Source organism: Callospermophilus lateralis, chromosome 17, assembly GCF_048772815.1.
Source record: "Callospermophilus lateralis isolate mCalLat2 chromosome 17, mCalLat2.hap1, whole genome shotgun sequence".
In the NCBI taxonomy this organism is placed as follows: domain Eukaryota; kingdom Metazoa; phylum Chordata; class Mammalia; order Rodentia; family Sciuridae; genus Callospermophilus; species Callospermophilus lateralis.
In genome coordinates, this window is record NC_135321.1 from 37,476,961 (window position 1) to 37,494,490 (window position 17,530).

The 17,530-nt window shown below is 33.2% G+C and overlaps 1 protein-coding gene across 1 annotated transcript in view; it reads left to right on the forward strand.

The window, feature by feature from the left end:
* The window catches only part of Ccdc178 (coiled-coil domain containing 178), a 349,129-nt gene that overhangs the window by 100,910 nt on the left and 230,689 nt on the right, over window positions 1-17,530 (forward strand). The window contains exons 14-16 of the mRNA XM_076836870.2: window positions 1,071-1,184; window positions 3,893-4,038; window positions 7,248-7,407. Coding sequence (XP_076692985.1) covers window positions 1,071-1,184; window positions 3,893-4,038; window positions 7,248-7,407 — 420 coding nt within the window. The remainder of the gene's footprint in view (window positions 1-1,070; window positions 1,185-3,892; window positions 4,039-7,247; window positions 7,408-17,530) is intronic.

Here is a 17,530-nt window from a genome sequence, read left to right on the forward strand (position 1 = left end):
AATTACTAGAAAAATATGTATACATTGTATCATTAGTCTTATGGAGATGTAGAGGGTGTGGTAAGAGTTATATATTCTTGTCCTTCCCTGCAGGGAGGATATGCATTTATTTATTTGGGCCATTTTGGCACAAGATATTTTTTTTCCTTTGCAAATGATGATGTAACTTTATGTTCTCAGTCATAAATAATTTTCAAATTGTTTTTATTTAAAAATGTGATTTACAAAGCATTGGTATTATAAATGTTTATTTTGATCTTCAAAGCCTTCTGCCTATGAAATAGACAAGGGGGAGTCTGCTTGTATCATAGACTAGAAAAAGCTTGGGCCTAACCAGGTTGATTTCACTTGTACAAGGTCATAACACATAAGAAATAACAAGTTCTGAGTACTACATACAGCTTGTCAATGCTATCCTAGTACTGATGGAACGATTATATAACCAGTAGTAATGCCTAGTGAGATACATTATTTCAGTAATGGCCCCCCTTAAGCATTGATGATAGAAATTTATTAATTATATCAAAAGCATCAGTGTAATTGTCTGAGTATGATAATGAATTCCTGAAAAGATTAATGAATTTGTTTCCCCTTAGTTTGTAATATCCAGGGCTTTCACATCTTCTTGTACTTCAGAGATCGTTTTTAATTTTATTGTATTTTAATAGATAATAAATTTTAAGAACAAGTCACTTGGCACAAACTCCAGGATAGAATAAGTTTTTGCACACTTCTTAGTAATGATTGCTGAAAATTTGTGCTTTAGACCTTTAATTTTGATAAAGAATCTTAAATATCATAATGAGATCTTATAATCTCTATGAAATTTTATTTGTTTTTGTTACTTAACTGAAGTGGATTAGATTTTGATTCTCTCAGTTAATACAAATAGAATATTGAGATTTGGCACATCGTATTATATTTTTGTCATTCACGTACAGGGATTCTTTTGCTCTATTTACTGAAACAAATATTGCCATTATTAAAATAGTCACTTAGGTACTATTTGGTCTAAACAATGAAAATTGAAGTGTAAATGCTGAACAACTTAATATTGTAATGTCTTCTAGTTACTGAATGATATAGTTGTAAAGAGGGATTTTGTTAGAAAGAAGGTGGAAAAAACAAAGAAAAAATTACGAAGAAAGGGGAAGAAAACTCGTGTTGCACTAATGGAAACTGAGGTAAGAAATGAAATTTCAAAAAGTTTGAATTTACAATTTCTTTGTGTCAATGAAAACTAGTCAGTCAAGTTCAGTGTTATGTGGATGTCTTGCATTTCTCATTTTTTTGCACTAAGAGGACTCTGTGCACGTGAGCATGTGTTCTTTTTATCTTTTCCACTGGGGGACCCTGTCAGGGCATTAGCCCCTAATCAGGATAAAATTCAAAGCCAAATTCAGATTGGATTATTGCGGAAGTCTATTGCTTTCCGTAATTGCCACACATGCTTCTATTGCTTGGAACTTTAAGGAAGAAATGAAAAAGAGAAAAAGCAAAGAAAGAGGAAAAAGCAAAGGGAGGATGGAGGAAGGAAAGGAAAAAAGGATGTTTGTGCCCCTCCAAAATCCATATATTGAAATAATTCCTGGTGCAATGATATTAGGAGGTGAGGCCTTTGGGAGGTGATTAATTCATGAGGGCTCGACTTTGGTGAATGAGATTAATGCCTTTATAAAATAGGCTCTAGTGAGCTTGCCTACCCCTTTCACCACATGAAGACACAGCAAGAAGGTGCCATCTTTGAAACAGAGTGGCCCTCACTGGACACCATATCTGCTGGTGCTTTTTTCTTGGACTTTCCAATCTCTAGGACTGTACGAAAGAAATTTATGTTGATTATGCATTACCTGTTCTAACGTATATTGTTTTAGCAGCCTGAATGTCTTAAAACAGGAGGGAAAAAGGGAAGGAAGTGAAGAAGGAAGGAAATAAGGAAGTGATAGGAAGGAGGGAAGGAAAAAGGAAAGAAGAAGTGGAGGAAAAGGAGTTGAAAGGGAACTAAGTAAAAGATGACATTATTGCACTTTGATTTAATGAATGGAATCTTCTGTTGTCATAGATCTATTGTTTTAGTTCCAAATCCATCAATCTAATATTTTGAAACTACAAAATTTTACATTAAACATAAATATGCTTATGAACTAGTAATTAGTTTCTTTTCAGATGCAGTACTTTGAATCATTGATGTAATATAGTTACTTTAATATTAACGTATAATATAATTTGGCTATGTAGGTTGATTTCAAAAAAGTAAAAATATACGTAATTTTTAAATTCTAATCCAACTACTAATGTCATTTTTTTCCTTCAAAAATATCTTCACTTAGTCAACTGAAATCACTTTTTAAAAATTCATCTTAGTGCTGGCCTATATGCAAGGCCTCTATTTAGTTTGTTGGATGAAATAAAAATAATTCACTGTACATGGAAAAATGCTACTCTATTTTTCCAGGGAAAACAGATCCATTGTGTTTTCATTGGTGAAGAAAATGTGGAGCTTAAGGTTTCTAAGTTATGTGACACCATATTGGAGCCACTGCTTATGTAAGAGATATCTCAACCAGAAGTACAGTTCAAGACCCAAAAATAATTTTTAAATATTTGTATTTTAATTTTCATTTTGTAAAGGACATTGTGACCTGTATTATAGTGGTATCTGCATGACCCCCAAGCAGCATTTCTCTTCCATATCTCAAGGGCACTGTAAACATGAAATGGTTCTCATGAGTTTCTTGAAGTTAGCCTTCACATCTTGTGCATGTGCTTCTGTATGTTTCCTTTTTTTTTTTTTTTTTTAAAAAGCTGAGCATCAGGAATACTTTAAAATATTGGTTAGATAAAAGTAAATCTCCATCTCCATTGGAGATAGAGTTTGAACTCAAATTTAACTGGCAGAGTCAGTATTGTTTTTCACCAATGGAAGGAGTAGGCTGGGAAAGAGGCACCTAAACGTACTGGGAGAAGAGCCATAAAAGCAGTGCAGTACTATGTGAGAGGGGAAGGTTGCTCAGGGGCTGAGCTGAGGGAAGAGGGGAAGTCTGCAGAGGAGGTGTTGTCTTATAATGGTGAGAACTACTAATGAATAAATGGGGGTTAAAGTCTTATCTTGCCATAATATGGTGGAGAACAGAGATGTTAATATATTTGAAATACCGAAAGATTAATTAGCATTGGAAGTCTTAGAATTATTTCCTCCATCATCATCATCAACTGATTTGTAAAAATAATTTTTATTAGACTTTATGTTTGCAAAACAAGTGCTCATGTGTTGCCAGCCATCCATGGGCTGTGTGTGTGTGTGTGTGAGCTATGCGCATTTGAACACATGAGGGGACTGGACTGACGTTGCTGCTCTGACTGGGCTGTGAGACATATGTGTCCTTTTCTCGAGCTCTGCCTATGATCCCACACAGCACCTGATATGGGTGTGACTCTCCAAGATGTCAGGCAAACTGCTGACCAAGACATCACCAAGCAAGACTCCACCCTCCAAAACCCCGACCCCTGGTTCTCTTGTAATATTACTCCTTTGCTTTATTTGGGTGAAATGTTCCATGGAACACCTTTCCCCAATAAAAAACAGGGTTCAGGGGGGTGCTCACTCTCTTACCTGCCTATCTTGCCTCCCTTTTGGGGGCGGAGACTGAGGAGCCATCACTGCACCCCCCAAAAGGTATTTTCTGTGTTTGTGGTTTTTAGTTGCCAGCCCAATTCACAGGGAGTGAACCTGATTCAGTCCCATGTAACGACACTCATGAGCGTTGTTACCTAAATTGATAAGAAGTTACTATTTGTTTTTAATTTTCACACAGCCAATGTAAATTGTGTCTCCTCCTAAATTGTAAAGATTTGAGAATTTAAATAAAACATCCCTGCTTTTTCTTTTCAGGATAAACGTTCAGCAGTTTTTGAAGAGTTAGAGACAACTAAAGACAAAACGAATGCTTTTAATGTAAAAATAATTGATTTGAAAATAGAATTAAAAGAACAGGAACAGGAAAATTTAGATTTTGAAAAGAAAATCGAACAGTTAAAGTAAGTAAATTTGATCCAATTATTAACTGTATTTACATATTATTGATAGAAGAGATAAAATTCATATTTAAATTTTATTCTTAAATTGCTCTACATTTTCCATCGTAATTTTATGTTGAATGCACATGTGATATCCATTCTTCATGACTCCCTGGATTTATTACTTTATGAATAATTAGTGATGTTTCTTCTTTTCCAAGTATATGAACTTTGTTCTTTATGATAGGCTTTTATTCTCAGTATTAAATATGATAAACATTCTTATGTAATAAATATTTTTTATTTCTTAGTACTTATGTGCCAGTCTTAATAATTTATGTTTTTTTTATGTAACCATTTTTTTTATTAATGTTCTGAGGTAAAAATTTAGGAATAGATACTCTGTAAAGCCTCACAATTCAGTCACACAAGTCTCAAAAGCTTCTTATTCAGTCACCTCGTCAGTTGGGGATAAACCCGGCCAGGGGTAGTATGGCTGACTTGGAGAAGGACTATGCTCCAAGGCTCACAAGGTGTCCATGGACCCTCACCTGGAAGTCATGTACTCTTCTATTCTTTTTGGTTCTTGTTTGCTGTTTTTATAAAGTTTTAAGAACTGGGCTTAGAGAACTATTGGAAGTATATATGCCAGTCATATTTAGGAATGATGGTTTGATTTAAATTAGAAGGTTAATATAAACATTAGCACAATCAAATTAATTATTTGAGGGATAAAGACTCTAAAAAAAATGTAAGGCATAGCCTGAACCCATGTACTTTTATGGAGTCAAGTCAATACACCCAACAAAGATTTGCATAACAATAACCTTAAGGTTAAAAAACCGGGGCTGGGGATGTGGCTCAAGCGGTAGTGCGCTCGCCTGGCATGCGTGAGGCCCGGTTAGATCCTCAACACCACATACAAACAAAGATGTTGTGTCCCCCGAAAACTAAAAAATAAATATTGGAAATTCTCTCTCTCTCTCTCCCTCTCTCACTCTCTCTTTAAAAAAAAAAAAAAGGTTAAAAAATCTTTTTTTTCATATGATTATACAGTCTTTATCTGAGAGAAACCAAATGACATTCAGTGTATCTTGTAAAAAAGTAAGGAAACTTAAATTTTACTTTGAAAATTATTTATCTGCATTGTTTAACACCCATAACAATATAGTGGGATTCAAAGGTGTAAACCTAATATTATGTAATTTACACTAAACTTAGGAGCTGATGAAAAATTTTCTTCACTCTTATTACTGTTTCAGTCATAAACTAGTCTTCTATACTGTGGCTACATTATAAAGCCTTTCATAGAACAGTGGTAGTCAGGTCCCAGTAAATCAAATCCCTCTCTAGTCTTGACAAGATTCTGCCTTCCCATAGGCAAAAGAGAAAAAAGATTAAGCCAATATTGGGGTATTACCTTGAAAACAGTTAATGCAGTTAATGATTAATGTCCATGATGGATAACATTCAGGAATATTTAAATCTACATTGAATGACTTGTTAATGTGTCAGGCACTTTGTTGGGCAATCTATCCCTCATTTCATCTAATTCTCAGAGCAAATTCTTAAATTATACATTACTTCCTAATAAATACTAAGGAAACAAAGACTCAGGAAATTTAAATGACTGTCTTACGATCACAGTGAATTGGTTGGTAGAACCAGCTCCAGCTTAGCTCCATCCTGTTCCAAAGCATGTGCTTTTTCCGACTGCGCATACCAAGTCTCCTAAACTGGGATTGCCAGGAAAATTGACTGCAGACAAGCTGTATTAGAAGTAATCTATTGCTATTTTCAATAGGTGATCATATCAAATTAATAATTATTTAGAGAACCAATATTAGGCCTTGTCACAGGCCCCAAGAAGGACAAAGAAATGGCAAATGAAAAGTGCACCTTCAAGTGGCTAGAGATTGTTTCAGAGACAAATCTTGCATATGTAAGACAATTAAAATGGAATGTTAACAATAATAAACAAAGCTGTCCTTGGCTCTCATTTGATTTTTATAATTGCTTCTTAGCCAGGAAGTAGAAAGATTCAAAACTAGACCCATAATACTAGAATTTTTTTCTCTTTTGAAACATGATTTATGTAGATAAACGTATACATATATAATATGTCATATAATTAATAACATACTATATTGAATATACTCTAATTTCAAAACACTTAGTGTAGGGAAAAAAATACACATTTTCAGGATAGAGTAGTGTTTGTTGGAGGCAATTAGGAACATTTTATGTTTGGGGTCATATTGCCTCCTCCAGTATGAATTAATTTTGTTCCCTGTGCTCCACAAGGTCCATATTATTGGATACCTAAATAAGTTATCTCTTAGGAATTTGGGGAGTCGATGATATGAATGAAGAAATGGGAGAAACAGAGCAAGGCAGATGAAAGGGAACTTTATTCCATGTAGAAGAGGCTCTTATATACTAAACGTGAGCAAGGAGTCATGTTTCCAATTTCTATAAACAGCCACAGGGAAGACAGAGTAGTCAGTGTACTGCTGCCGAATCAAGCAGAGAAAGACAGACTGGATTTGAATTCTGGTTCTGTCATTTATTTTACTACCTACTTGAAGGATACACAAGCTAATTGTGCGAGTTTAGGTTTCCTCAATTGCTCATGGTAATAATGATTATTATTTCATAGGGGTTTTGTTGTATTAACTGATATATTATTAAAAGCACTTTAACATTTGAACCTTTCCAAGAATGTTAGCCTTGCTGCCTTTATAGCTAACCGTGCTAGTGATTTAATTTTCTCTATCTGTTGAAACATCAGCTAATGTGGGTGACATAAGACTGCTAAGCTTTTGCAGCTATGTTTATTCTGTATTCATGGTTGCTGCTTAACTCCAGCAATTATTTCTTAAGCTTGTTTGTTGTTGTCAGTATTGTTCTAACCACTTTTGGATGCTTTTTTTTTACTAGTAGTTTTCCTTGGTAACTACTGAGTTTACCATCAATGTTATTTTGCCTCTGAGGCAGGATGTATTTAGTTGCAAGAGAGAAATGGCGCACGCGCGCGCACACACACACATACACACACACACACACACACACACACACACACACAGGGTTTTGGAAGAAACTACAAAATTTTCCCGAGGTCTTTCAGCTGTAAGATTGGGTCTTTTAAAATTTATCATAAACATTTACATGTGAACATTAAATATTGCAACATGAATTGACTTGTGGCACGTGAAATTCTTTCTTCACAGGGAGAACTTTTTAGTTGTAAGATATAAAAGGGAGAATGCACAAAATATATTTGAGCATTTCATGGAGAAGAAAAAACTCTGTGAAGAGAGAATCTTTGATGAAGACAAGAAATTTACAGTGCTCTTTGAAACAAGGCAAAAGACTCTGGAAGATATTAAAGTAAGTATTATTTTTTTACTGTCTTAAGTGAAAGAAATATAGTGGCAGTCAAATTAGCAGTGAATCTGAGACACATTTTTCATGTTGAAGTAGCAAGGATGTTTAGATTTTAAAAATACATTTGTTAGCATAATAAACATAACATTTCATTTTTCTCCCAAGTAATTAACATATTCATGCAGCATATTGTACTTTTCAGTACCCTCATCTTACTATTGCACTCATTTTATTTGCATTAATGTAAAAGCATAGGTTGTATTTATTCTGGAACCATTTTTATGTTTTTAATGGCTATGTGAGAATGGTTCTGTTTTGTTTCTGAATAAACATACTTTGAATATTTACCAACCACTTTTTTGATAAGTGAGACTATTTCAAACTCCTTCCCTTCAGAAAAAAATTTCCATAATATTTTAATGGCACTATATATTTACTTTTTTTAAAACAGAGAAATAATATGATAAAAATGTATATTTAGCATCCAAATTTTTATCCTTCAAATTTTATAAAGCTGTATATACTAAATTTTTGTACAGATTGTAACTAAGTTACATATATGTAGTTAAATAACCCCACCCAATTTTAATGTTTTATAATATTTTTATTGCAACTAATTCTAATTTATTAATATCGAGGGTTATTAAAAATATATTTAGAAATATTATTTATTTTTGAGAGACACAATGAGAAAATTTCCCCCCAATATAATTAATTCTTCTTTATTAAAACCACTTTCTTCAAAACTTTCTAATATATATGTAAAATCATAATATACTTTATCAGCTATATTTGATCCTGATATTCAATTATGATTTCCTTTCACATATCCAAAGACAATACATTTTTAAAAAATTTGGAATAAATATACGTTGAATAAACTCGCATATGAGTGAATATACATACTGTATTTACTGCTATTGCTATGGTCCATCCTATGGTAAAATTATTAACAAAACTATAGTAGTTTTATTAATAGTGGGACTGAGTAGCATTGTTCCATTTTGAATGTGGTCATTACCTGGAAAGATTTTTTTTTTTTTTTTGCCTAAAAATATGAAAATAATTGGTGCCATCTAGTGGCAATAAATGATGCCTCCTCTTGGAGGGATTCCTGGAACTCACATGTGAGGGATGAAGAGATTAGGGAAGCTAAAACTGAAAAGCACCTTCCAGAGCAAGAAGATTTGAGCTATTTACTAACTTCAGCATATTACTCACCTCCTATTTTATCACAGCAGTAAAATTAGTTATTTGAACCCAACCACATTTTCCAATTGTACTGGTGGGACCTCAATAATAATTTATTGACTGGCATTTCAGCACTTTAGTGGAGCAATGATAACAAATGAAATGGCAAAGCATGGTCAGCAGGCTAGCTATGGAGGGTAGAGGGCATCCTGTATAACCAGTTCCTAGACTATTGACATTTGCATTTCTTTTCCTCAAAAAGCCAGTCCTTGCCTTACTACTCCCAAGTGCCCACCCCCAGCCTCCTGGAAGCCTCATGTGATCTATCCCGCTTTTTTTCCTGAGCTGGTTTTTGTCACTCATTTGTATTTGTTTGTTGTCTGGTAGTCTGCTATAATAATGTATTCTCTAAGGGGGCAGGGAATTTTCTGCCACATTCTTCTCTACAACCTGAAAGCTCAGAACTATATATGGCATAGTGGAGACACTCAGTAAATCCACTTGTTAAATGAATGAATGAATGGATGGATGGATGGATGGATGCTGATTTTGATGATTTTGCCATCTGCACATATGACAGTAGCTGGAAACAGATATTTTGAAGGTATTTTCCATACTGCAACAACCCCATACTCTGGATACTTTACCATACACTCATGCTGTGTATAGATGCGGAGTCCTTCTTTCTGTGTCTCTTAGTCTCTCTCTCCTGAATAATAACATGAGAAAAATTTGTCATCCAGTCTTTTCTCTATATTGAAATAGTTAAATTGTCTATTGATTTCTAGTATTTAAAGATTTTGTGAAAAGTCTTAATGCTTTTTATCAAATAGCCTTTACTCTATATGAAGTTGTCTCTTGTCTGTTTTTAGGCTAGGTCTTTCTTATGCATTCATATTATGTGACCCAAAGTACAGAGTTCACTTTATGTGACCCAAACATGCAATGTGTAGTGAATAATATGTTTTATCATTAATGGTGCTATTGATGTATGACTGTGATTAGTTGTTGAGTATTAAATAGTGGAAAGACAGTACAATTCCTCATAGCAAATCTGATCTTATTCCTGTTTATAAACAGGATTAGTTAACTTTGGAACTGTGTATGTAATGTAAAGCATTCCTGAAAAGAAAAAAGTCTGACAAAAGCATCATTATAATACTAATCTGGGGTGTCCCCTGTGGGCAAAATAATTGATCATGATTATGGATGATCTGTGGATATTTTTTAATAGAAGACTATAAAAGCCTCTATAGAATTATTAAAGGGTGTAAGAAAACACACTACTGTATTGGAAATATTAACAGCTAATAAAATAGTTTAAGAAAACATATTCACAAAGTTGAGATAGCATATAATTCTATGCCTGGAGTTAAATTCAATCTCTCCTCAGAGTACAATTCCTTATCATATTTCCATGGTAGTTTGTTGTTGTTTGTTAGTTTGTCATGGCATTTTTACCAAGTGCTTATTTGTAAATGCAATTGCTTAAGGTTAAAATTTCAGTATACCTTATTTGTCCTACTAGTACATCTCTAGCTACTATTGGAAAGGTCCATACAGAGCTAGAGCTTGCAGTATTTCAATCTGTTAAGGCCCACTGCCTTCTCAATGTCAATACCTCTCTCTGGGTGTTCTCTCTCTAGTCTTGCTCTCCTCTCTATGATTTAGGTTATATAGGAGAGGGCTATAATGCAATGTCCTGGAAGAACAATTTCTAGATTAAGTTCCAGATGAGACAATATTCCAATATTTTCTAAAATTTATTGGTTTTTGTTTTACTTCTTGTTTCTCTCTTTTAGGACACATTTCTTCCCCTGGCCATAGCAGCCCCACACTTAGCGAACAAATCATTTCTTGACCCTTTTGCACAGAAAATCCTTAGCTTGCAGAGGCAGTGGGTCACTGCCTTACTGGGCAGCCAAGTACTAAAATAGTAAAAATCAGAAACAAATTTAATCTGCGATCATTTTAAAGATGGTTACAACTTTAACTTATTTTCCTATTGTCCACTCATCATTTCTTCATTGTCATACAACAGTTCTGTGAGTACTTCTGTGTTCGAGGCATTCAGCATTGGATGGACAAAAATCCTAGCTTCACTTTGAAAAATTCATCAGCAGGAAGATGGAAGTTGTGAAAACAGACTTAAAAATAGTAACAACACTCAAATAACAAACAATGGTGCCCCTTGTCCCCTGCCCGGAAATGTAAGGAGTTATTAAAACACATTACACCTTCTGGGATCTCAATAGTGGGAAATGAATGTGTAATAAACCTGGAAACTGAAGAACTCACCAGTAAATTTTCCAGGCAAGAATAATCTTCCTACCACTGAAATGATTTTAATGACACACGAAAATTTTTAAAAATTAGGCACATGGTTTACATTATGTATACTTCTCTTTATTTCTGATGTGACTAAGCAACAATTAGTCACACACAATAATATGAATTATTAGCCTCATGACATTGCTTTTTCAAAATGCCTTATTGAAATCTATGACTCTTGGAGGAATGAATGTTTTTAGTGAGAAGTGGCGGCTGAAGCACTGACTTTGTATCAGAGGGCACTTCATGCTTTTGTTCAGACCTAGGACTGCAGTGATCTTAAGTACTTAGAAATCAGGACAGAGTAGCACCAGGAGAGAGAAGAAGATGGGAGCACAGAATTGGGTGATTCCCAAATATGAATTTAATGTATTTTGAATGTTTACTTTGAGTGTGATCCATTAAATGAGGAGGAAGTTTCTAGTTTTGCATCTCTCTGAAGCACCATGTCCCCTGTTGCTGCTATGCCCCAGAATTACTTCTGATAAAATATTAAGGCACTATTTACATAAAATTTGATTTTTTTTTTAGCACTGGCAATCCATTACCACTTACAGTTTTTTAAAAACTACCTAAGGGCGTCTATTATAATAGTTGACTGTAGTCCACTTCAGTTTTTCTATACATTGGTGTTTTTTTATGTAGTTGTGATACTACTCCATGAACACAGTTCAGATATTTATGATTTTTTTTTTTTTTAGGTAATCTCCCTTTTCCAGTTTTGCAATGCCTTTCCCCACTTACCAATTAAAATAATTATATATGGATTTTCCAAACACCAAATTGCATTCTTAAAAACACCTGAATTGATCAGGGTTTATTAAAATTTTAAGATTTTACTGGCTTAAATTTGTAATAATTTGATTTATAATATCTATTCATCTGCAGGTCTATTTTGTAATTTGTCAAAGAGATTGGTTTCATAGACTTGCTTCAGTTTTAAAATAAAACTGGAACCCCCCTCCCCCCGATCTATGTTAAATAGCATTAGGTATTTCAGTTCCTTAAAGGTTAGAGAAATTCTCCCATGATGCTATTGACATATGTGAAGGGAATGAGATTTTACCCTACTTACAAGCAAACGGGTAAGCTTGTCGCAGTCTCAAAGATACTGGTAGAGGACAGGGAACTCAGGCTGAGAGACGGAGGACTCCTACTCACTACACACCAGGTATTGTGATCTTTGGTTTTCATAGGATCCCCTGGGTTTCAAGTCTTGGGGGTGTGCTGTGAAAATGGTCTGCGTGCATGATACTTGTGTAGATTTCTGTTGTCACAGTTAACAAACTCTGAATGTAGGAATCTCTAATACTACAAGAGGGCTTCTAGCAAACTTGTTCAATCTTTGCCTCAAAAGAAGACATTGTATTTGCCATATCATCATCCTTGAAAAGGTAGTTCCAGGTAAAATCTGTTACAAGAACTGTATAAACCTAATGGTGAATTGTCCCCCAACTAAATAGGTGAGCTTGGCCCTTTTCTAAATAAAAACTTTATATCAGTATATTCAATTTCTTCTTTTTTTTTTTTGCTTTTATGTGTGATTAATGTTTTCCAATTATCTTGAGTCAATACTGGAAAGTTATATTTTTCTAGAAAAGATCATTTGAATAGGTTTGCAAATTTATTATCACAAATTATTGTAAAATATAATTTATCTCTTCTACTTTGGTGGTGATGCTTCTTGTACATTAGCCTTTCTCATTTCTTTTTTGTTTGATTTTTGTTTTGTTTCTTGTCATTTTTTAAAAATTTCACTTGATTAGCTTGATAAATTTTTGCATTTTGGTTCTTTCCTATACATTCCAAACTCTGCTTTTGTTATACAGGTTAATTATTTTCTCTAATTAATTACACCTTTGTGATTATTTCTTTTGATTGGTTTTATAATTTTATTTATTTATTTATTTTCTTCTTTTTCTTTTTTTAGCCTGTTGAATTTTCTGCTTTGAATCATTCTTTCTTATTTAATGGTTATAAAACCCCATTTAAATGATAAATTATACTGCATATAATTTTTGAACTTTCAATATATGGTACACTCATTTAATGTTTTTACTTCTTTGAGGACACAGTCACAACTTAAGGAGTTTAGTGGTTTTGAGCCTTTTTGAGGGGGAAAAAAGCAATTAAATGGACAGCTAAAAGAAATCATTATTTAGAAGACTTTTTCTTCTCTACCAGGTTGGGAGCAGAGAGTAGTGAGTGTTACTTACATTTATGTTAAATGATTTTTACTTAATTTGCATCTGGTAATCAAATATAATTTCTGCGATTTTTTTCTCCATAGGTAACTTTTGAGAAAATGAATTAATGAGATCATTAATTCAACTTATTTAATTATAATTTTCATATCATGAAAGTTGTTATATTTTAGTTCACTTGATTTGTACTAGTCTACTAGTGGTAGATTGAACGTCCTATTTGAATTTTTTCTGCAAATTTTACTTTATTTCTTTGTAAGTCCTGTTATTATCTATATTTTATATATATATATATATATATATATATATATATATATATATATATAAATGCACACACACACACACTCTTTAAAAACTTGCTTCAGTTTTTAAAATAAAACTGGAACCCCCTCCCCCGATCTATGTTAAATATATATATATATATATATATATATATATATATATATATATAGGCTCACAATTATTAAATGAGCATTTGAATTGTAATATTTTCATAAAATGACTGTTTTCTCCTCTGTACTATTTTAAAGTTAATGTTATTAACTTCTGCTTTTCTGCATGTGATACTAATTTAATTTTGTATTTTAATAATAACAATTCTGGTTTAATTTTTAAATGTGTCTCTTTAACCCATAAAAGATAATTTAATTAATTTTCATGATTGTTTCATGAACCCTGTTTCTATTATCTTGCTTAATTCTCTCTGTGTTGATATCACTTTCTGTGTTGTCTTTTTTTGTTATATTGACTATTGAGGTGTTATTTTTATAACTGATAATAATAGGAAATAGAAACATTCTAGTTTAAATGATATTGTTTCAAGTGATTAAATGGAATATTAAATTCATTTTTTATTAATTGTTGGAGTGATAAATCAAAAACTTTTACCTTACTCCAACTCTATGGACAATTGACCCATTTTACTTCTCTCTACTGCCTTGTTTCCTTGCTATGGTTAATTGTACCAAAAATTATTGCATTCCTATCATGAACATGCTGCTGTTGCTTCTGTCACATAAATCGCTACTTCCAGAAGTGTTTAGCCTCTTGTATTTAATTTTGTGCCATTTAGCCAAGAATTGTTTATACTATATTCTACATGTGTAATGGGTTTTCTTACTTGTTAACAATTCCTTAACACTATCACAGTGCCTATTTCAGACATCTTTATACTGATATATTTCTTAATTGATTATTTTACATATTTTAATATTTTTCCCATTAAGCAATTGAGTTGTTCTCTTTTCCCAAGTTGCCTTACCTTACAACAAAAAAATGGAGGTGCATAAATTTCTTCATATCTTAGTTTTAGTCCTTATCTGTAAGTGAGGGTAATTGTAAGACCTGCCTTCTAAGGTTGTTGTGAGAATTAAATGTGTTAACAGTGGCACTTAGAACAGTTTTCTGCAGAAAATGTGTGTATATTATACCATTAGTTTTATTATTTTTATTGTTATTTCTCCTCCAAAAAAAAAAAACTGTACAGATTTCTCTGATTTGTTTATTTAGTTTGGTGGAAAAGAAATCTGAAGTTGTATTATTTTATGGCCCTTAGAGATGACATTTCATTCCTGAATATTTATTTTAGTTTTCATCCATTTGTAATATTCTAAAATGTTGCCTTTATGTACCTTAAATTAACCATTTTTCATTGTTTTTGCTCAAATCAATATGACATTCAATCTTTGAACTCATAATTTTTAAGTTCAAGGTTGGGAAAATTTGCTTCTGTTTATGTCTTTCATAATTATTTTTATTACATTTATTTTGATTTTTAAAATTTTATAACGTTATTCCTGGGTTACATTTTGTTTCCCTTTGTCATACTAAGAGAGTTTTCAATTTTGTCCTCCACATTAGTGTCAAGCAACTCTCTAAAGACACTGGGATTTTGAGGTTATTTAAGCAGTTAGCTTCCCCTGACTAATGTATAAATTTTTTTGAGAGGGCTACATGTGAGCAGACTCTTGTGGGGGAGGGTAAGGGGGAGAGAGAGAAAAAAAAAAGTGAGAGATTGATTCCACTGGTGAGATACAAATATATGCTCCAAAGTCATGCTCCCATGCTCGTCCAGCCACACCCCATCACTTTAATTATCATTCAGTTAATCCCTATCAGGAGATTAATTCACTGATTGAGTTAAGATTCTCACAATGCAGTCGTTTCTCCCCTGAACCTTTTTGCATTGTCTCACATGTGAGCTTTTGGGGAACAGAACTTCTAAACCATAACATGGAGTTATTTTACACAGATATCTTAGAGAAGAGCATTCCTAGAGACAAAACCCTTAAGGTGGTAGCATCCTTATTCTCTTATTCTTTCAAGGGAAAGAAGACAGGAAGTTTGAAACAGATGCAGCATAGGGAGAATAGCCAGTAAGGCCAGAAAGACAATATGGACCATTTTTTAGGAATTTGACATTACATCTATACTGAATGAAGCAGGGACATATTCCAGAGTTTGAGCACAGAGGACTAATAAGTCCTGACATATTTTAAGAGAATCACTGAGGCTACTAGTTTAGAGAATTAGGTTGGATATAGGAAGACCATTTAGGGAGATAAAAATGTCTCCATGTGGGCTGAGGTTGTAGCTCAGTGGTAGAGATAAAAATGTCTTCATGTGGGCTGAGGTTGTAACTCAGTGGTAGAATGCTCGCCTAGCATGTGTGAGGCACTGGGTTGGATCCTCAGCACCACACAAAAATAAATAAATAAATAAATAGGCATTATTTTAAAAAAAAGTCTTCATGTCCTGCCTAGGAAATTAATAATGATGAAAATAATAATCCTGATAACCAAATCAATATATTACTAACAATATTTATGATTAGAAATTATCTTGAATTGTGACAGTTACTTAGGTATAACATTAATAGCAAGGACTATAAAGGCAAGTGTTGATAAACTTACCAATTAAACTAAGATAAAGACAATCCTTAATGCCCCAAAAAATTATGTCAAGAAAGCAAAACTTAAAAACAAGTTGAAAGTAATGACTCATTAGGATGAAGAAAATAATTGCAAAATATATGGCAAGCAATGCAATAATGTCCTTAGCTTTTTAAGAACTTTCATATAAGAAAAAGCAATACAGAATATTCAAGAAATTATAAAAATTTATTTAACAGAAGAAATATGCATATTCAATTGTTAAACACTTCCGATAATCTCAAGACCTGAATTAATACAACAATGGGATACTTTAATATTGGGTAAGAGAAAATTATGTTAATACTCAGAGTTACCATAGCTGTGTTGGGAATGTAAATTTGTAGATTCTTTCCAGATGGAAATTTTGCAATATGTACTCAAAAAACCTTTTTGCAATATGTACTCAAAAAAAAAAAAACCTTTTTGCAATATGTACTCAAAACCTTGTAAAAGAACATATGCTATGATCTACCATTCAACATTATGAATATATCTTATGAAAATGATTAGAAAATTACACAAAAGTGGTTATTTAGGAATTTCATTGCAAGTGCTCTTTTATTAGTAACAAATACACAATGAGAGATAAGTCTGAGAATATTGGATCACAGTATATCATAAAACTCCAGTTAAAAGGGTCATACTTAATTTTTAAGGTAGTAGGAGATCTGAAGAATTTCCCATTAAAGAATGTAATATGCTCAGAGGCAGGCTATAGCAAGATCAATTAGATAGCATTGTATAAGATGAACAGAAATCAACGGAAAGCACAGTTTCACATATAAGTTACAAAATAGTGTTGTGGGAATCAAAAAGAAGTGATGAGACACTGAGAGGACAAGAACAAGATTGAAGACTTAACAAAGACTGATGTCAAATAGGATGTGATATGTGAAGAATAGAATAATATATAGGAGGTGGTATATTTCTGTTTTATTGGCAAACAATATATGGATTTTACACTGAAAAGAACTTTTATGGCAAGATTTTCTGAGAAAATGGCCTGTTTTGGACATCCTAGAGAATATGTAAGTAGGAACACATACCCAGTAATTCACCAGGTGAAGGTAGAGTTTAGGAGAAAGAATGGAGTATGAGCTCTGCATCAGCCACTCTGTTGATATTGAAGCCAAAGGAACACTTTAAAGCCTTGAAGAACAATATCTAGAGAATATCTGGAGACTGAACCTTGGGAAGATAGTTGTTCATTGTTGTCATTCCACTGTGCTACAATGTATTCACATTGATGAGACCTCACGCTGGAACTCAGCACTTTCTCTTTTATCAACTGGCTCTAAGGCAGGCTCTGCCAGTAGGGGGCGCTACAGGGAGATCAAAAGATCACAGGAGAAGCAGCATCCTCCTTCCTGACTGCTGCCTGTGGGCTTCCTTGCAGCCTGCTGTCTCTTTTTGGCTCCTGTTAGCTTCATCTTATGAAGCAGCAGTGCCTTCCCATAACCACAGTAG